The sequence below is a fragment of the Balaenoptera borealis genome (assembly GCF_965194805.1).
Source record: "Balaenoptera borealis genome assembly, chromosome: 2".
NCBI classification, from domain to species: Eukaryota; Metazoa; Chordata; class Mammalia; order Artiodactyla; family Balaenopteridae; genus Balaenoptera; species Balaenoptera borealis.
In genome coordinates, this window is record NC_138867.1 from 119893911 (window position 1) to 119918586 (window position 24676).

At 39.0% G+C, this 24676-nt stretch overlaps 1 protein-coding gene across 1 annotated transcript in view; it reads left to right on the forward strand.

Annotated features, from left to right (window-relative positions):
- LOC309622647 (protocadherin gamma-A11-like) overlaps positions 1–24676 on the forward strand; it is a 42223-nt gene extending 17547 nt beyond the window's left edge. The window contains exon 2 of the mRNA XM_082378637.1: positions 2240–24676. Coding sequence (XP_082234763.1) covers positions 2240–2254 — 15 coding nt within the window. The 3' untranslated portion in view covers positions 2255–24676. The remainder of the gene's footprint in view (positions 1–2239) is intronic.

Sequence of the window (24676 nt, forward strand, 5' to 3'; positions counted from 1 at the left end):
CAAAAGATCCTGATGATGGAAGCAGTTCCTTTACAAAGTTATCACCCTAACAGCAACTGTATATTTGTCTTTGAAGTAAAAGAGACCAACAGTGGAAACAAATAGATTGAACTTGTGTTAGAGAAGCCACTAGACTGGGAAGAGCAGAGGTCGCATCACTTAGTCCTGACAGCATTAGATGGAGAGGAGCGCCAGAAGCAGAACCACTCGGATCCCGACCCTGGTGGTCGACGCCAACTGCAACCCCTCAACCTCCGATTTCAGCCAGAATGTATACAGGGTCAGCCTTCAAGAAGACCTGCCCCTAGGCACCTCCATGGTGAGGCTGAGGGCCACTGACCTGGACAAGGGCATCAAAGTGGAGATCAAGAATGTCTTTGCAGCCCAGAGTACCCATATCTAGTTTGGCCTTGATCATGGTAGAGGAGAAATGAAAACCTTAAGTACATCGGAATATGAAGAGATTAAGAAGTATTCCATAGTTTTGGAAGGAAGGAATGGGGGTGTGTGGGGGGATTGGTTTCCCAGTGTAGCTGAGATCAAAATTCTAGATGATGATGACAAAGTACTGGAGTTTTTTTTTTTGGCCACAACTGGCGGCTTGCAAGATCTTAGTTCCCCGACCAGGGATTGAACCCTCGACCTTGGCAGTAAAAGCACGAGGTCCTAACCACTAGACTGCCAGGGAATTCCTCCCAGAGATTATTTTTACTTCTATTTTCATAATAATTCCTGCAGATTCTGCACCTCAGATAGTAACTGCTCTGTTTAAAACACAGGATCCAGATCCAGGAGAAAACAGGGAGGTCAAATGTCTGGTACAAGAAAATACACTTTTTAGAATTGAATCTTTCACCAATAATTACTACAAGCTTGTAACAGTTGGGGCCCTAGAGTGGGAGCAAACCCTGGAGTACAATGTTACCATCACAGCTGCTGACAGAAGTAAGGCACCACTCTCCTCCAGCAGAAGCATCACACAGCACAGTGGCGATGTCAACAACAATGCTCCAGTTTTCCGTCAGGCCTCCTAAGTGGTCCACGTGGATGAGAACAGCCCTCGTGGCACCTCCATTGCCCAAGTCTGCACCTCACATCCCAATCTGGGACCCAATGGCCGTATCTCCTACTCCACCGTGGCCAATTCGAATACTTTGAGTGAATTTGAGCTAGCCCAGAATGCCAAATCGAGACATTCCTTGTAATCAGGTAATTGTACAAATGGATCCCAATAATGGTAGTGTGGCATTTCACCAAACTTGCAGTTTATAAACACTTAAAAAATTATGTACTAACATTTGCATATAAAATTCCCCATTATATATGTTACTGTCAGTCTTTTTGGAAGCTTGCCGTCTAAATATAGCAACAACGACCACACACAAAAAGGGAAAAACAGTTACCTTTGGAAGGTGAAAATACGTAAAATGGATAATATGGAAACACTGAACAGAGTGAAAGGAGAATTACTGGTAAGTCAAAAGAAAGAGAATATTAGGAGGAAGATGCATTAGAGTGTGTCTAATTGGTTAGTCACGGTAGGGTTCCTTGTTGATGTGGGTTTTGTTGTCCAAGATATGTTAATTTTATTATAAATTCCACCTGGCTGTTGGTCCCCAAAAGGAATTCAACAAATCAGATAATTTGGCATCTTCAACCTGGATTCTGATGCTCACCTGAAAAGTTTGCTAAAGCTTGGAAACCAAGAAAAGGCAAGCATCTCAACAAATACGTGTCACTTTCATTTACTGGATTTACCTTATTTAACATTGTTCTAGCAGTATGTTAGAGGAGGCAGTGAATATTCCTGGTGAACAAGGGGCACTTGTTTTATACCTACTGACTCTTCTATTTACGTTATTTAAAGTAGTTTTTGCATATGTGGTATGAGGCAGTGATTCAGTGAGGTAGGGGTTAAGGTTCTTTTTTCCCATATGGATGCCCAGTTTTTCCAGCATCACTTGTCAAAAAAATTTTCGTTTTCCTATTGAATTGCTTTGGTACCCCTGTTGAAAATCATTTGATCTATATATATGGGTCTATTTCTAGACTCTCCATCGTGTGCCATTGATCTGTCCATCCCTTTGCCAATACCACTCTGTCTTGATTATTGTAGCTTTATAAGTCTTGAGGTCAGGTAGTAAGTCCCCCAAGTTTTTTCTTCTTTTTCAACACTGTTTTGACTATTCTTAATTCTTTGCCTGTCCAAATAAATTAAAATTGTCTTGTCACTTTCTAGAGGGCAAAAGCCTGAAGGGATTTTGAATGGGATTGATTGCCTTGAAACCATAAATCTACTGGTGGAGTGGTCATCTTAACAATATTGAGACTTCCAATCCAGGAGAATAGTATGTATTTCATATTTCCATTTATTTAGGTCTTCTTTAACTTCTCTCAGCAATGTTTTAGGTCTTATATATCTTTTATTAAATTATTCCTACACATTTGATGCTTTTGGATGTTATTGTAAAATGTATTTCTTATTTCATTTTCTGATTGCTAGTTTACAGAAAAACTATTGATTTTTGTATATTGCATATGCTTTTGAAAAACAAGAGGTGTAGGGTGCTCTATTCTCATACTGTATGAGAATATAATGTAAGAGAATATAGTATAAGCTTAAATCACCTCTACGTAAGTTCAGGCTTACATTCTGTGCAGGAGTAGGTTGGAAGAGTCCATCCCAAAACAGAGCAAACACTAGTGTCTGCCCCAAGTCTAGTAGAGTGGATCATTCATTCATTTCTGTAACAAATATTTATTAACTGCCTATTATATGCAAGACATTGTCCTAGGTGCCGAGGGTGCATCAATGAACAGGCAGATATGATTTCTGCATTAATGGGCCCCCATTCTATGATATGATCTTTTACAAGCCTGATAAATGCCACCAAGGAGAAAAACCAGGTGCTAAGAGAGCTTGTAATAGAGAGGCCTACTCTAGTCTGAAGGGTCAGGTAAGTCTTCTTTCAGGAAGTGATTCTTAGTGTGCTATCTGAAGGATGAATATAAGTTAGCTAGGTAACTTATAGGAGATTAAAGAAGAAAGTGTCAGGCAGAGGAAATAGCATGTATAAAGGACCTTTAAAAAAGAAAAGAAAAGGTGAGCAAATTAAAAAGGGCTAGGGAGGTTAGAAATGGAAAATAAGTAAGTGAGGTACATTTTAAGTAACCTTGTACTTAGGAGCTATTGAAAGGTTTTAAACAAGGCAGAGACAAGATATGGTTTAAATTTTTAAAAGATTACTCTGGCTGCTGTGTGGTGAATTGATTTATGAAGGTTATAAATGGAAGTAGGGAGAACAGAGGGGAGACTACGTTCCTGGTAAGAAATGGTGCTGGACTGGATTCAAGGGAAGGCGGTGGATATAGAAATAAATGGATAGGGACTTCTCTGGTGACACAGCGGTTAAGAATCCGCCTGCCAATGCAGGGGACATGGGTTTGAGCCCTGGTCCGGGAAGATCCCACATGCCACAGAGCAGCTAAGCCCGTGCACCACAACTACTGAGCCTGTGCTCTAGAGCCTGTGGGCCACAACTACTGAGCCCTTGTGCCTAGAGCCTGTGCTACACAATAAGAGAAGCCACCACAATGAGAAGCCGGCACACTGCAACAAAGAGTAGCCCCGGCTCACCAAAACTAGAGAAAGCCCGTGCGCAGCAATGAAGACCCAATGCAGCCAAAAATAAATAAAATAAAATAAAATAAAATAATTTATACAAAAAAAGAAATAAATGGATAGATTGGAGATGTATTTAGGAAATATATCCAACAAGACAATAATGGAGTGGGTGGAATGTAAATTCTGTAAGGGCAGGGACTGTTTTCTTTATTATTATATTCTTCATATCATTGCCTAGCACGTGATAGATTCTTTTTTTTAAAATTTATTTATTTATCTATTTATATTTATTTATTTATTGGCTGCGTTGCGTCTTCCTTGCTGTGTGCGGGCTTTCTCTAGTTGTGGTGAGCAGGGGCTACTCTCCACTGTGGTGTGCGGGCTTCTCATTGCACTGACTTCTCTTGTTGGGGAGCACAGGCTCTAGGAGCCTGGGCTTCAGTAGTTGCAGCACGTGGGCTCAGTAGTTGTGGCTCGCAGGCTCTAGAGCACAGGCTGAGTAGTTGTGGCGCACGGGCTTAGTTGCTCCACGGCATGTGGGATCTTCCTGGACCAGGGCTCGAACCTGTGTCCCCTGCATTGGCAGGCAGATTTTTTTTTCCCTAGGGGAAGGGTTAACTAGTTCCTGAGGCAGTAGACATGACAGGTTTTTGACCTGTGATATTAGATTTGGTAAATTTATAAGTAGTGTTTAGAGTCCATCCTGTGGATTGGAACTGAGGAAGACTCTAGGCAAGAAACTGATTGGGAGGCTGCACTAAAATTGAAGGCAAGCTTTTTTTTTTTTTTTAATTTATTTTATTTATTTATTTATGGCTGTGTTGGGTCTTCGTTTCTATGCGAGGTCTTTCTCTAGTTGTGGCAAGCGGGGGCCACTCTTCATCGTGGTGCGTGGGCCTCTCACTCTCGCGGCCTCTCTTGTTGCGGAGCACAGGCTCCAGACGCGCAGGCTCAGTAACTGTGCCTCACGGGCCCAGCTGCTCTGTGGCATGTGGGATCTTCCCAGACCAGGGCTCGAACCCGTGTCCCCTGCATTGGCAGGCAGACTCTCAACCACTGCGCCACCAGGGAAGTCCTCTTTTTTAAAAATTTTTATTTATTTTATTTTATTTTTTGGCTGTGTTGGGTCTTTGTTGCTGCACGTGGGCTTTCCTCTGGTTGCGGTGAGCGGGGGCTACTCTTCATTGCGGTGCATGGGCTTCTCATGTGGTGGCTTCTCTTATTGTGGAGCACGGGCTCTAGGCGCGCGGGCTTCAGTAGTTGTGGCACGTGGGGCTCAATAGTTGTGGCTCGCGGGCTCTAGAGTGCAAGCTCAGTAGTTGTGGCGCACGGGCTTCATTGCTCCGTGGCATGTGGGATCTTCCCGGCCCAGGGCTCGAACCCGTGTCCCCTGCCTTGGCAGGCGGATTCTTAACCACTGCGCCACCAGGGAAGCCCCACGTGATAGATTCTTAATAAAAAATTGTTCACTGAATAAAGGATGAAAAGGGGGGCATAAGAGTTATTTCCAGGTTTCTGAATTAAGGAACTGGATGGACAAAGGTACCATTTAGTGAGATGTGGAAGACTAGAGAAGGGTAGATTTCAAAGAAATCTAGAGTTGAGTTAGTTGTAAGCATGTTAAGTTTAAGAGTCTGAGAAACATCCAAGTGCAGATATTAAGAGTGTGGTTGGGCATATGGTCACCATTCTTTTACTCTGATTTCTTCCATTGTGATAATCCCTTCAGATGCGTAGATCTTTACCAGGTTGAGCATGATAAACTTCCTGATAGCTCTACACAGGTATGTTTTTGGGGCTCATGGCAGAGCTACTCCTGTGTTTTATTTTTCTTATTGATCTTTTTTTCACTATTAGAAACATCCAGCACCCAGAGAACCTCACTGTCTCTAATTCATACTCACCCCACTCTTGTGACTAGTCTTGGTACCCAGTTCTTTTCTGCCTCTGGAATTCTGTTTGGATTATAACTTATCAGGCTTTTAAAATTTGTTGTTGTTTAATTTTCTTTCACTTGATTGTATGTTTTCCATGGACATTTTTAAGCTCAGTTTTTCTTCACCATCAATTTTTGGCTTACAAACAGTAAAATTTCAGATAAGGAATGTTTAGGATAAAAAGTACATAGCAATAATAATACAATTTTTGGATTTTAATATTGTGAATATACTTGGAAGATTGTATACCCACACCTACCTTAAACATCCTATAGAGTCCCCAGTAACATTGTAAAAAAGATACTGCTTCTTGTTCTATGACTTTCATCTGGTACATACTTGCTTCCTCATCAATGTGTTAGCTCTCTCTCACCAGCAAGTATATAGCTCCTAGATGACAAGGATTTATTTATTTTTTCATGCTATGTTTTTAAGGCCTGTAACAGTGCTTGACACTATTAAGCTCTAAATAAATATTCCTTAAGTGAATTAACAGTGACTAAGCATTTTAAGCTGAAACCAACAGTATTAATGATCATAGAACTTCTTTTGCCCTTGAGGGTATAGAAATTTTCCATATTTTGATGGGGGTAGATTATATGGGTGTATACACTTGCCAAAACTCATTGAACTTAAGATCCTTGCATTTCACTGTATATAAACAATATTTCAATTTAAAAGGAGATTTAAGAAAATAAAACATCAGATTCTCCTCACCACCCTCACCTTGCCTCCAGACTCACCCCCAAGAGGTCGCTACTGTTAATACCTGATTATGTATACTTCCAAGCATTTTTCTGTATATGTAAATGTGTGTGCTGTTTGTTTGCACAACAGGGATCGTCTTACAGTACATATACTGTTCTGCAACCTGCTTTTCCCAGTTAATAATATCTCAGGGACACCTTTTTTGAATCCTTATAGGTCTGCTATCTATCTCAATCTTACTAATTTTCTTTTATTTATTTTACTTTGGGGTAGGAAGCACATTTACATGGTTCAAGAATCAAAACTATATAATAGGCATGTATTTTCTCATTCCCATTCCTGTCCTTTTTCTATTCCACTCGTTTCCTCCTACCCCCTTGTATGGTCAGACCACTCAAGATGGCTGTTCTCTTGCCCTCTGAAAATCCCCTGCTCGACCAGTCCCTGTTTCACCTACACACTACTCACATGACTATCCAATCCTCTTAGTCACAGAGCTTAATCACCTATGTGTTTGCCCCCTGCCCCAGCTGCTGGTTTCCCTGGTAACTGATGAACCAATCTGACATCAACTGCACTATAAATGGTAGCCTCCTTCTCCCCCTTTTCCTATAACTGAACATTCCAGGAGCAATTGTCTCAGTGTTGATGGCTTGTCAACCCAGAGGCAACTAGTCAAACCGTCTTAGTTCAACTGTCGACCACTGAAAGGCCATTGCCAACTATCGGTCAGGACGATAACTGACTTTTGCACTTGCCACCAGATCTCCCCACCAGAGGAAAACATTACAAATTGGCCCTGGGACTGGCAGTTAAGTCCCCAGTGGTTTGGGTTTGCATACTCCACAGTGTATGTGGGGAATAGGATTAGAAAGGGACTTATAGACTTCACCTGTCTTCTACCCAGCCCTACTTAAACTACTAAGGTAATTAATCAGAGACCCTTACTAGAGAACATCAGCATTATATTAACCTCCTGGTCTTGTTATACCGCCTCTTCAGTATTCAGCACCAGCTGAGGGTACTGAGGGTGGATAGGCAGTAATGGTACTGCAGGCCAAGACAAAAAACCACAGGCAGGGGTGGTATTATCTCAGAGTGCTGTTACTGCTTGTATTTTGCTCAAAGGTCATGATATTTTCTGTGTTGTACCTGTTAAAAATCTTACATTTCATCCCTAGCCTGTGCAGAGGGAGTCTGTTCACGGACTGGGCAATGGCAGCGGCCTCACTGTGAAATGTGTCTGGTTGCTGGGTCTGCAGCGAGATGCCTCTATTGATGTAGAATGGCAAGTAGAAGCCCTGGCTAAACATACAGCTGCTGCCTTAAATAATACTAGACATGCAATTACCCTCCTGTCTGAGGAGACCACCCAAATGAGACAAGTGGTCCTTCGAAACAGGATGGCTCTGGACGTGCTAATGGCAGCACAAGGGGGGACCTGTGCTCTCATTCAAACTCAATGTTGTGTATATATACCCAATAACTCCCACAGTATTTCCTCTGCTACGAAAGCTTTAGACCAGGACAACCCTGCCATAGATTCCCTCTCCATCAACTCGGTAAGCGCTTGGCTCCACAATTTGCCCACATGGCGAATGAGTATTTTTCACATACCAGCTGTCTTACTCTTGATACTCTTCAGCTGCTGGTGTCTGTGTGGCATTTGTGGTGTGTGGTTGTGGTGCACCTCTACATACCAGACATCAGGGATATCGTGGAAGAGGGGGTGAACCAAGATTGTAAGGGTCACGCAGAGTATGTAGGGGTGGAGTGTATGGTCAGGCCACTCAAGATGGCTGTTCTCTTGCCCTCTGAAAATCCCCTGCCTGACCAGTCCCTGCATCACTTACACCCTACTCACATGATTATCCAATCCTCTTAATCATGGGGTTTAATCAGTAACTACGTGCTTGCCCCCTGCCCCAGCCGCTGGTTTCCCTGGTAACTGATGAGCCAACCTGACGTCATTTCCCCCTATAAATGGTAACCTCCATTTCCCGTGAGTAGTGAAGGTTGTTGCTCAGTCCTGTTTGCTGTCTGCTGTTCATGGCGGAGTGTTGCTCCACGACCTTTTGCTTCTGACTTGTAGGATTCCCTATCCAACAAATCATTGATGTCTCTGTCACGGTCTCCGGGCTTTTTCTTCAGTCTTGCAGTTGGGCAAGTACAGAGCTTGTAGGCCTGCGGGCTGCAGCCTAACACCTGTAGAGGTAAACTTAATTAGTTTCTTAAGCATCCTTTAAGCATTTCTTTATGCAAATGTGGGTGAATTATGGATGTATGTTTGGTTTTTTAAAATTTAATTAATTAATTAATATATTTATTTTTGGCTGTGTTGGGTCTTCGTTTCTGTGCGAGGGCTTTCTCTAGTTGCGGCAAGTGGGAGCCACTCTTCGTCACGGTGCGCGGGCCTTTCACTGTCGCAGCCTCTCTTGTTGCGGGGCACAGGCTCCAGACGCGCAGGCTCAGTAGTTGTGGCTCACGGGCCTAGTTGCTCCGTGGCATGTGGGATCTTTCCAGACCAGGGCTCGAACCCGTGTCCCCTGCATTGGCAGGCAGACTCTCAACCACTGCGCCACCAGGGAAGCCCCCGGATATATGTTTTTATTTCCCCACTTTTCTTACAAAAGAGATAACATGCTATACATTGTTCTGTATCTTGCTTTCTTCACTCCTCAATGTATCCTTTAAAAATATTCTCATATTAATACATAAGAAAGCTGTTTTTTTAAACAGCTGCTTAGTATTCTATTGTGCTATTAATCAGTCTCCAGGTTAATAAATTGATACTTGGGTTGTTCCAGTCTTTGAGTATTACAAACAACTGCATTGAATAGCCTTGTACCTGCATGATTTTGTACATATGCAATATATTTGTGGGATAAATTTTCAGAAGTGGAATTGCTGGGTAAAAGAAAAAAATGGGCTTGTAATTTTGATAGGTACCTTCACAGCAAGTTTTTTTTTAACTTTTTATTTTGAAATAATTTCAAATTTATAGAAGGGTTGCAAGAATTGTACAAAGAACTGTATACACTTTACCCACTTATTGTTAATATTTTGTCTTTTGCTACATTTCCTTTATCATTTCTCTTTCATTCTCTATCATTCCTATGTGTGTGTACACATGTGTACACGTATTTATGAGTGTACACAGGTTACTGTTTTTATGAACTATTTGAGAGTAAGTTGTAGATATCATGTCTCCTTATTCCTGAGCACTTCATTGTGTATTTTCTAAGAACAAGGACATTCTTTATATAACTGAATTTCAATAATGAAAATAAGAAAGTTTAACATTGATACAGTGTGATTATTTATAGTCTGTACTCAAACTTTACCCATACTTTACAGTAATTTTTTCAAGTCCAGGCTCACACAATGCATTTAGTTGTCATGTCTCTTTAGTTTACTTTAATCTGAAACAGTTCCTCAGCCTTGTTTTGCCTTACACTGACAGTTTTAAAAGACTATAAGCCATTTATATCATAGAATGCCCTTAATTTTGGTTTGTTTTATGCTTCCTCGTGATTATATCTAAACTAGGCATCTTTTGTTAGTATATTAGTTATCCATTCCTGTGTAACAAATTAGCCCAAAATTTAATCGTTTAAAATAACAAACATTGGTTATCTTAAACGTTTTGTGGATCAGGAATCTGGCTATGGTTCAGTTCCTCATGGGTTGTTGGAATGAGGACCTCAGTTTCTTGCTGGCTGTTAGCTAGAGTCCTACCTCAGTTTCTTGCCATGTGGACCTCTCCCATAGGGCAACTCAAAATATAGTATCTGGCTTCTATCAGTCAAAGTACAGTGTTCATAGTTACTTGCAGTATGGTTATGCTATTCATTTGAAATGACGTTTATTCATTTCTATTGTATGCAATTTTAGAGTTTTTCCACACTCTGAAATTGCTGAGAGTGTTGATTGGTATCTTTTTGAATATGTAAAACATTTAATAATTAAAGTCAAAAGTGTTTGTTTTAAGGTGTACTCAGGAAATTGTTGCTCCTCCTCTCTCTCTTCTGCCTTGTTCATACCCACTCACTGTGTGTCTTTTTGCAAAAAATAAACACATATATTTATATTGTCTTCTTTCTTACACAAAAAGTAACAAGCTATGCAGTCATTCCTGGCTTTAAACAGTTACAGTATACATACATTTCACTTACCACACTTGAAATAATACGAGTCTCCTAAAAGCAATTCAAACTTCGGTTACCATGCTATATTAACTGAGTAACTGCATAAAGTACAAGTTTTGCTGTTGGCCCTTCAGTCCACAAATTACTTTGCAAATAATAGATTGGTCACTGATCGTGGTGCATATCACATGGCTTCTTCCAGTCTGTTAGTGATTGGTTACTGTGCATCTGTTATTTAGTTCATGCACAAACAGCAGAGCGTGTAGTTGTTTTGGCTTCTTGCCTCCAAGTAATAAACCCACATGACATTGTACAAAAGTGTATGGAGGGAATTGACCAACAAAGATGAAAGTGCAGCCAAGAAACAAAAGTGATAAGGCTCTAAGTGAAATTTGAACTGAACATAAATGGAGTCACAATAAATAGCTGACCATGGGAATGTTGACACTGCTGCCTTCAAGAGTCTCTAGACATGCAGCCAAAGGAACTTAGTGAAGGTGCTTTAAGGTGAAACTTAATGACATGAGTGAGGTAAGGGGTTTTGATGAGAAAAATGAAGATGTCCCAGAAAAAAAATGACACCAGCAAAACGTTCGCATTACAGGAACTCTCAGAGATATTTCATGACATTGAAAACTCAAAGGATACATAAAATGTTGGAAGTTGATCCAAACATAAAAAGGTGTATGACAATTCACCAAGGCATAAAAAAGATGCTTGCTCTGTATTGTAAGTTATAGGACTAGAAGAAACCAAACCCTCTTCAAGCTCTTCTTGTTAAGTTTTTTATTAAGAAATAAAACCCTTTAATTCTCAGTGGTTCTAATGTTTTGGGTTTTTTTTGGCTGCGTTGGGTCTTTGCTGCACGCGGGTTTTCTCTAGTTGCAGCGAGAGGGGGCTACTCTTTGTTGTGGAGCACGGGCTCTAGGCGCACGGGCTTCAGTAGTTGTGGCACGTGGGCTCAGTAGTTGTGGCTCACAGGCTCTAGAGCACGGGCTCAGTAGTTGTGGTGCATGGGCTTAGTTGCTACGTGGCATGTAGGAGCTTCCTGGACCAGGGCTCGAAGCCATGACCCCCTGCACTGGCAGGCGGATTCTTAACCACTGTGCCACCAGGGAAGCCCTGGTTCTACTGTTTTAGATTACAATGTACTAAATAAATATTAGTTTTACTATTTTACTTCCCTACAAGAGATTCTTTAATGTTTTCATTAAAACATTTTTAAAGATCATGGAAGAGTCTTAATTTCCCCCATTGTTTATTAAGATCACTTTACACAGTTTCAGTTTGCATGGTCATTTTTACATCCTGCACTACCATGCAAAGTGAGAACTGACTGTATATACTCCTTTGCACTTTGCTTTAAAATTTTTAAAAATCAATTTCATTGCAGTATAATTTATGTATAATGTAACTTAAAATTATACATCTAAATGAATTTTGGCAAGTATTCACACCTGTGTAACCACCACTATAATCAAAATACAGAACACTTCTATAACCTTCAAAAGTTCCTTCATGCCCCTTCAAAATCAATTCCTCACATGCCCAGCTCCAGGCAATCACTGATCTGCTTCCTGTCACTGTAAATTAGTTGTGCTTCTTCCAGAATTTCATCTAAATGGAATCCTGCAACATATACTCTTTTGTGTCTGCCTTCTTTTGCTCAACTTATTTTTGGAACTCATTCACATTGTTGCACGTACCAGTAGCTTGTTCCTTTTTATTGCTGAGCAGTATTGTATTATATAGATAGCACAATTTGTGTATTCACCCACCTGTTGATGGACATTTGGGTTGTTCCCAGTTTGGTTTTACTCTGGATTAATGTGATATGAACATTTATTTACAAGTCTTTTTGTAGGCATATGTTTTTTATTTCTTGGATAAATACCTAAAAGCACAATTGCTGGGTCATATAATATGGAAGGTCTATATTTAGCTTTATACGAAGCTGAAAAACTATTTTTCAAAGTTGTGATATCACTTTACATTCACATCAGGAGTGTATGAGACTTCCACATTCTCTGCATCCTCATTGATGCTTCCTATTGCCAAACTTTTAAATTTTAGCCATTCTACTGTGTGTGTAGTACTGTATCATTGTGACTTTAATTTGTTTTCCTGTTGACTGAAGATATTGAACATCTTTTCATGTGCTTATTGGCTATTTGTATATTTTCTTCTTGAAGTCTGTTCAAATCTTTTGTTCATCTTTAACTGAATTATTTTTCTTCTTAAAATTGAGTTATGAGAGTTTTCAAAAATAAATTCTAGATCTGAGTTCTTTGTCACATACATGTTTTGTGGTTATTGTGACTTGTCTTAAAGACTGACTTAACTTTTCATTTTCTTAGTGTCTTTTGAAGAGCTGAAGTTGTAATTTTGATAAAGCGCAGTTTGTCAGTTTCTTTCTTTTATAATTTATATTTTTTATTTTCTGTTTAAGAAGTCTTTACCTACTGAAAGTTCTGATGATTTTCTCCTATGTTTTCCTCCAGAAATTTTATAGTTTTATCATTTACAGTTTGGTGTATGATTCATTTTGAGTTTTTGCTTGTTTTTTGGTGTGAGGTAAGGGTAAAGTTTCATATTTTTCCAAAGGGATATCCAGGTGTCCCTTTGAAAAATTTTGCTGAGAACACTATCCTTTCCCCACTAGATAATCTTGGCACCTCCTTAAAAATCATTTGACCATATATATGTGAGTCTTTTCCTGGAATCTCTGTTCTAATACATATATATTTGTAGCATTTTAATAAAGTCTTGAAACCAGGTAGTGTTAGTTCTCCAATTTTGTTTTCCTTTCCAAATTTTTTTTTGCTATTCTAGATCTTTTAATTTTTATATAAATTTTCATATCATCCTGTCACTTTGTTTAAAAAAAAAAGCTTCTGGAGTTTGATCAGAATCTATTGCTTCAATTTGGGAAAATGTATTGAATTTTTCAATCCATGAATATGGTATGTCTCTGAAGAATTCTTTAATTACTTGAAGCACTGTTTTGTGTTTTTCATTGTGCAGATCATCTTACTTTGTTTTAAATTGAAGTATAGTTGATTTACAATGTTGTGCTAATTTCTGCTGTACAACAAAGTGACTCAGTTATACACATATATACATTATTTTTTAAATATTCTTTTCCATATTGTTTATCCCAAGGGATTGGATATAGTTCCCTGTGCTATACAGTAGGACCTTGTTGTTTATCCATTCTAAGTATAATAGTTTGCATCTACCAACCCCAAAGTCCCAGTCCATCCCTGTCCCTCCCCCCGCCCCTTGGCAACCACAAGTCTGATCTCTATGTCTGTGAGCCTGTTTCTGTTTTGTAGATAGGTTCACTTGTGCCATATTTTAGATTCCACATATAAGTGATATCACATGGTATCTTTCTCTTTCTGATTTACTTCACTTAGTATGCTAAACTCTAGTTGCATCCATGTTGCTGCAAATGGCATTATTTTGTTCTTTTTATGACTGAGTAGTATTCCATTGTATATATTTACCACATATTCTTTATCCATTCATCTCTCAATGGACATTTAGGTTGCTTCCATGTTTTGGCTGTTGTGAATAGTGCTGTTATGAATATAGGGGTGCATGTACCTTTTTGAATTATAGTTTTGTCCTGATATATGCCCAGGAGTGGGATTGCTGGATCATATGGTAATTCTATTTTTAGTTTTCTGAGGAACCTCCATACTGTTTTCATAGTGGCAGCACCAACTTACATTCCCACCAACAGTGTAGGAGGGTTCCCCTTTCTCCACACCCTCTCCAGCATTTGTTATTTGTAGATTTTCTGATGATGCCCATTCTAACCGGTGTGAGGTGATACCTCATTGTAGTTTTGATTTGTATTTCTCTAATAAGTAGTGATGTTGAGCAGCTTTTCATGTGCCTCTTGGTCATCTGTATGTCTTCTTTGGAGAAATGTCTATTTAGGTTTTCTGCCCATTTTTTAAATTGGGTTGATTGTTTTTTTTAATATTGAGTGGCATGGGCTGTCTATATATTTTGGAGATTAATCCTTTGTCCATTGATTCGTTTGCAAACATTTTCTCCCATTCTGAGGGTTGTCTTCTCATCTCGTTTACAGTTTCCTTTGCTGTGCAAAAGCTTTTAAGTTTCATTAGGTCCCATTTGTTTTTGTTTTTATTTCCATTACTCTAGGAGGTGGGTCAAAAAAGATCTTGCTGTGATTTATGTCAAAGAGTGTTCTTCCTATGTTTTCCTTTAAGAGTTTTATAGTGTCTGGTCTTACATTTAGGTCTTTAATCCATTTTGAGTTTATTTTTGTGTATGGTGTTAGGGAGTGTTCTAATTTCATTCTTTTACATGAAGCTGCCCATTTTTCCCAGCACCACTTATTGAAGAGACTGTCTTTTCTCCATTGTATTTCCTTGCCTCCTTTGTCATAGATTAGTTGACCATATGTGCGTGGGTTTACATCTGGGCTTTCTATCCTGTTCCATTGATCTATATTTCTGTTTTTGTGCCAGTATCATATTGTCTAGATTACTGTAGCTTTGTAGCTCCCTCAAGACTGCTTTGGCTATTCGGGGTCTATTGTGTCTCCATACAAGTTTTAAGATTTTTTGTTCTAGTTCTGTAAAAAAAAATGCCATTGGTAATTTGATAGGGATTGCATTGAATCTGTAGATTGCTTTGGGTAGTAAAGTCATTTTCACAATATTGATTCTTCCAATCCAAAAACATGGTATATCTCTCCATGTGTGTCGTCTTTGATTTCTTTCATCAGTGTCTTATAGTTTTCTGAGCACAGATCTTTCGCCTCCTTAGGTAGGTTTATTCCTAGGTATTTTATTCTTTTTGTTGCAATGGTGAATGGGATTGTGTCCTTAATTTCTCTTTCTGATCTTTCATTGTTGGTGTATAGGAATGCAAGAGATTTCTGTGCATTAATTTTGTATCCTGCAACTCTACCAAAATCATTGATTAGCTCTAGTAGTTTTCTGGTGGCATCTTTAGGATTCTCTATGTATAGTATCATGTCATCTGCAAACAGTGACAGTTTTACTTCTTTTCCAATTTGGATTCCTTTTATTTCTTTTTCTTCTCTGATTGCCATGGCTAGTGCTTCCAAAACTATGTTGAATAATGGTGGTGAGAGTGGACATCCTTGTCTTGTTCCTGATCTTAGAGGAAATGCTTTCAGTTTTTCATGATTTTGAGAATGATGTTTGCTGTGGGTTTGTCATATATGGCCTTTATTATGTTGAGGTAGGTTCCTTGTCTGCTCACTTTCTGGAGAGTTTTTATCATACATGGGTGTTGAATTTTGTCAGAAGCTTTTTTTGCATCTATTGAGGTGATCATATGGTTTTTATTCTTCAGTTTGTTAATATGGTGTATCGCGTTGATTTATTTGCATATATTGAAGAATCATTCATCCCTGAGTTAAATCCCATTTGATTATGGTGTTTGATCCTTTTAATGTATTGATGGATTCTGTTTTCTAGTATTCTGTTGAGGATTTTTGTGTCTATGTTCATCAGTGATATTGGCCTGTAATTTTCTTTTTTTGTAGTATCTTTCTCTGGTTTTGGTATCAGGGTGATGGTGGCCTCATAGAATGAGTATGGGAGTGTTCCTTCCTCTGCAGTTTTTTGAAGGAGTTTGAGAAGGATGGGTGTTAGCTCTTCTCTAAATGTTTGGTAGAATTCACCTGTGAAGCCATCTGGTCCTGGACTTTTGTCTGTTGAAAAATTTTTAATCACAGTTTCAATTTCATTACTTGTGATTGGTCTGTTCATATTTTCTGTTTCTTCCTGGTTCAGTCCTGGAAGGTTATACCTTTCTAAGAATTTGTCCATTTCTTCCAGGTTGTCCATTTTATTGGCATAGAGTTGCTTGTAGTTGTCTCTTATGATGCTTTGTATTTCTGCGGTATCTGTTGTAACCTCTCCTTTTTCATTTCTAGTTTTGTTGATTTAAGTCCTCTCCCTCTTTTTCTTGATGAGTTTGGCTAAAGGTTTATTGATTTTGTTTATTGATCTTTGCTATTGTTTTCTTTGTTTCTATTTCATTTATTTCTGCTCTGATCTTTATGATTTCTCTCCTTCTACTAACTTTGGGTTTTCTTTGTTCTTCTTTCTCTGGTTCCTTTAGGTGTAAGGTTAGATTGTTTGAGATTTCTTGTTTTTGAGGTAGGATTGTATTGCTATAAACTTCTCTCTTAGCACTGCTTTTGCCGCATCCCATAGGTTTTGGATCATCGTGTTTTCGTTGTCATTTGTGTCTAGGTATTTTTTGATTTCCTCTTTGATTTCTTCAGTGATCTCTTGGTTATTTAGTAACGTATTGTTTAGACTCCATGTGTTTATGTCTTTTACGGTTTTTTTTCTCTGTAATTTATTTCTAATCTCATAGCTTTGTGGTCAGAAAAGATGCTTGATATGATTTCAATTTTCTTAAATTTACCAAAGCTTGATTTGTGACCCAAGATGTGATCTATCCTGGAGAATGTTCCGTGTGCACTTGAGAAGAAAGTCTAATCTGTTGTTTTTGGATGGAATGTCCTATAAATATCAATTAAATCTATCTAGTCTATTGTGTCATTGAAAGCTTGTGTTTCCTTATTAATTTTCTGCCTGGATGATCTGTCCATTGGTGTAAATGAGGTGTTGAAGTCCCCCACTATTATTGTGTTACTGTCGATTTCCTCTTTTATAGCTGTTAGCATTTGCCTTATGTATTGAGGTGCTCCCATGTTGGGTGCATATATATTTATAATTGTTGTATCTTCTTCTTGGATTGATCCCTTGATCATAATGTAGTGTCCTTCCTTGCCTCTTGTAACATTATTTTAAAATCTATTTTATCTGATATGAGTATTGCTACTCCAGCTTTCTTTTGATTTCCATTTGCATGGAATATCCTTTTCCATCCCCTCACTTTCAGTCTGTATGTGTCCCTAGGTCTGAAGTGGGTCTCTTGTAGACAGCATATATATGGGTCTTGTTTTTGTATCCATTCAGCGAGACTGTGTCTTTTGGTTGGAGCATTTAATCCATTCACATTTAAGGTAATTATCGATATGTATGTTCCTATTACCATTTTCTTAATTGTTTTGGGTTTGTTTTTGTAGGTCCTTTTCTTCTCTTGTGTTTCCCACTTAGAGCAGTTCCTTTAGCATTTGTTGTAGAGCTGTTTCTTTGTTTGTTTGTTTTTAATTTATTTATTTTTGGCTGCATTGCGTCTTCGTTGCTGTGTGCAGGCTTTCTCTAGTTGCAGCGAGCAGGGGCTACTCTTCATTGCAGTGCTAGGGCTTCTCATTGTGGTGGGTTCTCTTTTTGTGGAGCACGGGCTCTAGGCCCAAGGGCTTCAGTAGTTGTGGCATGCGGGCTCAGTAGTTGTGGTGCGCAGGCTCTAGAGCACAGGCTCAGTAGTTGTGGCACACGGGCTTAGTTGCTAGGCAGCATGTGGGATCTTCCTGGACCAGGGCTTGAACCCATGTCCCCTGCATTGGCAGGCGGATTCTTAAATGAGCCACCAGGGGAGTCCCTAGAGCTGGTTTGGTGGTGCTGAATTCTCTTAGCTTTTGCTTGTCTGTAAAGCTTTTGATTTCTCCGTCGAATGTGAATGAGATCCTTGCCGGGTAGAGTAATCTTGGTTGTAGGTTCTTCCCTTTCATCACTTTAAATATATCATGCCACTCCCTCTGGCTTGTAGAGTTTCTGCTGAGAAATCAGCTGTTAACCTTATGGGAGTTCCTTTGTATGTTATTTGTCATTTTTCCCTTTGTCTTTAATTTTTGTCAATTTGATTACTATGTGTCTCGGCATGTTTCTCCTTGGGTTTATCCTGCCTGGGACTCTCTGCACTTCCTGGACTTGGACGGCTATTTCCTTTCCCATGTTAGGGAAGTTTTCAACTATAATCTCTTCAAATATTTTCTCGGGTCCTTTCTCTCTCTCTTCTCCTTCTGGGACCCCTATAATGTGAATGTTGGTGCATTTAATGTTGTCCCAGAGGTCTCTTAGGCTGTCTTCATTTCTTTTCATTCTTTTTTCTTTATTCTGTTCCACGGCAGTGAATTCCATTTTGTCTTCCAGGTCACTTATCTGTTCTTCTGCCTCAGTTATTCTGCTATTGATTCCTTCTAGTGTATTTTTCATTTCAGTTGTATTGTTCATCTCTCGTTGTTCGTTCTTTAATTCTTCTAGGTGTTTGTTCTTTAATTCTTCTAGGTCTTTGTTAAACATTTCTTGCATCTTCTCAATCTTTGCCTCCATTCTTTTTCCGAGGTCCTGGATCATCTTCACTATCATTATTCTGAATTCTTTTTCTGAAAGGTTGCCTATCTCCACTTCATTTAGCTGTTTTTCTGGGGTTTGTCTTGTTCCTTCCTCTGGTACATAGTACTCTGCCTTTTCATTTTGTTTATCTTTCTGTGACTGTGGTTTTCGTTCCACAGGCTGCAGGATTGTAGTTCTTCTTGCTTCTGCTGTCTGCCCTCTGGTGGATGAGGCTATCTAAGAAGCTTATGCAAGCTTCCTAATGGGAGGGACTGGTGGTGGGTAGAGCTGGGTGTTGCTCTGGTGGGCAGAGCTCAGTAATACTTTAATCCACTTGTCTGATGATGGGTGGGGCTGAGTTCCCTCCCTGTTGGTTGTTTGGCCTGAGGCGACCCAGCACTGGAGCTTACAGTCTCTTTTGTGGGGCTAATGGCAGACTCCAGAAGGGCTCACGCTAAGGAGTACTTCCCAGAACTTCTGCTGCCAGTGTCCTTGTCCCTGTGGTGAGCCACAGCTGTCACCTGCCTCTGCAGGAGACCCTCCAACACTAGCAGATAGGTCTGGTTCAGTCTCCTATGGGGTCACTGCTCCTTCCCCCTGGGTCCTGATATGCACACTATTTTGTGTGTGTCCTCCAAGAGTGGAGCCTCTGTTTCCCCCAGTCCTGTCAAACTCCTGCAACCAAATCCTGCTAGCCTTCAAAGTCTGATTCTCTGGGAATTCCTCCTCCCATTGCCAGACCCCCAGGTTGGAAAGCCTGATGTGGGGCTCAGAACCTTTACTCCAGTGGGTGGACTTCTCTGGTATAATTGTTCTCCAGTTTGTGAGTCACCCACCCAGCGGTTATGGGATTTGATTTTATTGTGATTGCGCCCCTCCTACCATCTCATTTTGGCTTCTCCTTTGTCTTTGGATGTGGGGTATCTTTTTTGGTGAGTTCCAGTGTCTTCCTGTCAATGATTGTTCAGCAGTTACTCGTGATTTCAGTGCTCTCGCAAGAGGGAGTAAGCGCACGTCCTTCTACTCTGCCATCTTGAACCAGTGTCCTGTCACTGTTTTCTACTTTAGCAGTTCTAATAAGTGTATGATATCTCTTGGTGGTTTTAATTTACATTTCTATAATGGCTAATGATGTTGAATCTTTTCATATTCTTATTTGTCATCGCTTCTTCAGTGAGACGTCTGTTTTTGTGTTTTGCCCATTTTCTATTTGGATTTTTTATTACTGTTGAATTTTGAGAGTTCTTTATATATTCTACCTATGAGTCTTTTGTCAGATACGTGGTTTGGAAATATTGTCTTCCAGTCTATAGCTTGTCTTTTCATTCCCTTAACAGGATCTTCCTAAAGCAAAAGTTTTAAGTTTCAGTGAAGTGCAATTTATTTTTTGGATCATGCTTTTGGTGTCAGGTCTAAAAACTGTTCACATACCCTAAGCCCTGAAGATTTTTCTCCATGTAATCTTCTAACATAGGGGGTATTTAGGTATTTATCCAAGAAATAAAAAACATATTCTATCTTTAGGTTGAGAGTCAATTTTTTATCTATGGATGACCAATTGTTTCAGTACCATTTGTTGAAAAGACTACACTTCCTACATTGAATCACTTTTGCAATTTTGTCAAAAGTCACTTGGCCATGGGAGTTCCTGGTGGTCCAGTGGTTAAGACTCAGTGCTTTCACTGCCATGGCCTTGGTTCCATCCCTGTTTGGGGAACTAAGATCCAGCAAGCCACGTGGCCAAAAAAAAAAAAAACCCCAAAACAAACAAGAAAACCACTTGGCCAAACTAAGTTGAAGGGAGGGGTATGCTGGGATTTAAGAAAGATGTTTTTTATTCCTCAGGAAATGGAAGCATGCAGGAGTTAGTAGCAACCATGTTAAGACCACAGAGGAGGCAGGCAGCCTTAGTGTGGAGCTATACCAGGAAGAATACCATTGTATGTTAAATAGAGGAAGGGAAGAAATCAGGTCCTTTGTGACATATTTATGCTACTGGAGCAAACTAATCATGACACCTACTTGCTTCTGGACTTGAGTTGTGTGAACCAGTAAATTTTTATGGCTTAAAAAAAAAAAAACTAGTTGGCCTTACTTGTGTGGGTCTATTTCCCTGTTCTCTGTTTTGTTTTGTTGCACTGTGTGTGTGTGTCTCTCTTCCAACACCACACTGTCTTGATTACTGTAATATTTTGTAAGTCTTAAAATTGGTTAGAGTAATACCTCCCACTTTTTCTTCTTTTTGAAGATTGTTTTAGCTATTCTGTAGGGCCTGTGCCTTTACATATAAATTTTGGAATAAGCTTGTCTATATTACAAAACATTTGCTCGTATTTTGATAGGAGTCACAACCTAGAGATCAAAGTGGGGGGAATTGACATCTTTACTATATTGAGTCTTCCAATCCATGAACATTGTATGTCACTCTCTCCATTTATTTACTCTTTAATTTCTTTCATCAGCATTTTTTAAGTTTCAGCCTACAAGTTCTGTGCATATTTTGTTAGAGTTATATCTAAGAATTTCACTTTTTGAACAATTGTAAATGGTGCTGGGTTTTTCATTTCAATTCCACGTGTTCATTGACAGTATATAGAAATAGAATAGATTTTAATATGTTGATCTTGTATCCTATGACCTTGCTGAAGTCACTTTCTGGTTCTAGGAGTTTTCTTGTAGATTCCTTGGGATGTTTTATGGAGACAATCATGTCATCTGCAGATAGCACAGTATTACTTCTTTGTTTCAATCTGTATGTCCTTTCTTTTCCTAGCCTACTGCACTGTCTAGAACTTCTAGCATTATGCTGAAAAAGAATAGTGACAGTGGACATCTTTGGCTTGTTCCTAACCTTAGGTGGGGGGAATTTAGTCTTTTACTGTTAAGTATAATGTTTGCTTTAGGTTTGTGTGGATGCTCTTTATTAAGTTCAGGAAGATCTCCCCTATTCCTTGTTTATTTATTTATTTATTTTTATTTATTTATTTTTGGCTGTGTTGGGTCTTCGTTTCTGTGCGAGAGCTTTCTCTAGTTCCGGCGAGTGGGGGCCACTCTTCATCGCGGTGTGCGGGCCTCTTCACTATCGCAGCCTCTCTTGTTGCGGAGCACAGGCTCCAGACGCGCAGGCTCAGTAGTTGTGGCTCACGGGCCTAGTTGCTCCATGGCATGTGGGATCTTCCCAGACCAGGGCTCGAACCCGTGTCCCCTGCCTTAGCCGGCAGATTCTCAACCACTGCACCACCAGGGAAGCCCTCCCCTATTCCTTGTTTTCTGAGAGTGTCTTTTTCTTTTTCATAAATGGGTGTTAAATTTTGTCACATGCTTTTTCTGCATCAATGTATATGATCATGTGGTTTTTCTTATTTAGCCTGTTGATATAGTAAATTACATTAACTAACTTTCAAATATTGAACCAGGCTTGCATCCCTGGAATAAACTCCACTTGGTCATGAAGTGTAGTTCTTTTTGCATATTGCCGAATTCTATTTGCTAATGATTTGTAAAGGGTTTTTGTACCTACATTCATGAGGAATATTGGTTTGTAGGTTTCTCTTTTTTTTGTGCTTTCTTTGTTTGCCTTCTGATATCAGGGTAATAGTTGCTTCATAAAATGAAAGGGAAAGTGTTTTCTCCTCTTCTATTTTCTCAGAGACATTGTAGAATTGGTTCTAATTCTTCTTTAAAAATTTGGTAGAATTCTCCAGTACAACCATCTGGGCTTAGAGATTTCTTTTGGGGAATTTTTAAACTATATATTCAATTTCTTTACTAGCTATAGGACTACTTAGATAATCTGTTTTATATTGGGTAAGTTGTGGCAGCTTTTATTTTTGAGCAAGTGGTCCATTTCATCTAAACTGTCAAGTTTAGATGCAAACAGTTGTTCATCATATTCCCTTATAGTCCTTTTAATGTTTGTTGGGTCTGTAGTGATATCCCCTGTTTCATTGTGGATATTGGTTTGTCAGTCTTGCTAGAGTTTGTCAGTTTACCAGTTTTACTGCTTTTCAGAGAACCAGCTTTTTGTGCCATTGATTTTCTCTATTGTTTTTCTGTTTTCAGTTTTATTGATTTCTATTTTTTCTTTTAAAATAGTCTTATTGAGGTATAATTCACATATCATAAACTTCACCCATTTTAAGGGTGACAAGTTAGACTAGTTTTAGTACTTTGTACTGCCATGCTACCATCCTCACTATCCAGTTTTAGAACATTTCCTTTACACCAGAGATTTCCTTTGTGTCTGTATGCAGTTAATTCCTACTCCACGCTGAGCCCCAGGCAACCACTGACTTGATTTCAGTCTCTATAGTTTTTCCTTTTGTAGAAATTTCATATAAAATATGTAGTTTTTTGTGTTGGCTTTTTTCACTTAGCATAATGTTTTTGAGGTTCTTCCATACTGTAGTATGTATCAGCACTTCATTCCTTTTACTGTTGAATAGTATTTCATTGTAAGGTTATACCACATTCTGTTTATCCATTTAACCATTGATGGACATTTGGTTGATTCCAGTTTGGGGCTATTGTGAAAAATGTTGCTGTGAACATTTGCTACAAGTCTTTTTATGAACATATGCTTTAATTTATCTTGGATATATACCTAGGAGCTCAATTTGATTGATTTCTTTTTTTTGATAAACTTATTTATTTATTTTTGGCTGTGTTGGGTCTTCGTTGCTGCACACGGGCTTTCTCTAGTTGCGGCGAGCGTGGGCTACTCTTTGGTCCGGTGTGCAGGCTTCTCATTGTGGTGGCTTCTCTTGTTGCAGAGCATGGGCTTTAGGCATGCGGGTTCTAGAGTGCAGGCTCAGTAGTTGTGGCGCACGGGCTTAGATGCTCCACGGCATGTGGGATCTTCCCGGACCAGGGCTCGAACCCGTGTCCCCTGCATTGGCAGGTGGATTCTTAACCACTGCGCCACCAGGAAGTCCCAATCTGATTGATTTCTGCTATTGAATTTATTATTTTTTGCTTCTGCTTGCTTTGTGTTTATTTAGCTCTTTTTCTAGTTTCTTGAGGTGAGATCATAGTTTATTGATTTGAGAATTTTTATCATTATTTAGTGCTATATATTTCCCTCTAGGAATGCTTTAGTTGCATCCCATAAATTTTGATACATTATATCTTCATTTTCATTCACTTAGTGTATTTTTAAATTTTCTTTAAGACTTACTCTTTAACCCATGGATTATTTAGAATTGTGTTTATTTCCAAATGTTTGGTGATTTTCCTGTTGACTTTCTGTTACTGAATTTTAGTTTAATTTCAGGATGTTCAGAGCATATATTTTGTGTGATTTCCATTCTTTTAAAATTGTTGAGCTTTGTTTTCTGACCCTGGGTACAATCAGAATGTTCCATGGGTGCCTGAATAGAATATGTATTCTGTTTTGTGGGGGTGGGATGTTCTGTAAGTGTCAATTAGGCCCTATAAGTTAATGGTGTTCCTCACTTTTTCGATATTCTAGTTAGTAATTCTATCAATTATTGAAAAAGTTTTATCAAATGTTCACTTCTTATACATTTTTGTTAGTAGTTCTGTCAATTGTTGTCAAATTGAAGTCTCCACCTATATTTTGGTGGATTCGTCTATTTTACCTTTCAGTTATATGTTTTTGCTTAATGTATTTTGAAGTTCTGTTGTTAAGTACATACACATTTAAGATGGCTATGTCTTCCTGGTGGACTGACACTCTTATCATTATATAATGTCCCTCTTTGTCTCTTTTAATTTTCTTTGGGTAAATAGATATATGAGATTGTTAAATATTCTTGATACTTGATACATTGACCTTTTTGTCATTTTGAAATATCTCTCTTTATCTCTGCTCATATATCTCGTCTTAAGGCCTAATTTTTTCTGATATTAACCTGGCCACTCCAGATTTCTTATAGTTAGTGCTGCATAGTATATCTTTTTCAATTCTTTATATATAAAGTATTTTTTCTGTAGAGGGACATAGTTGAGGGTTTTTTATCCACCACTGATCTT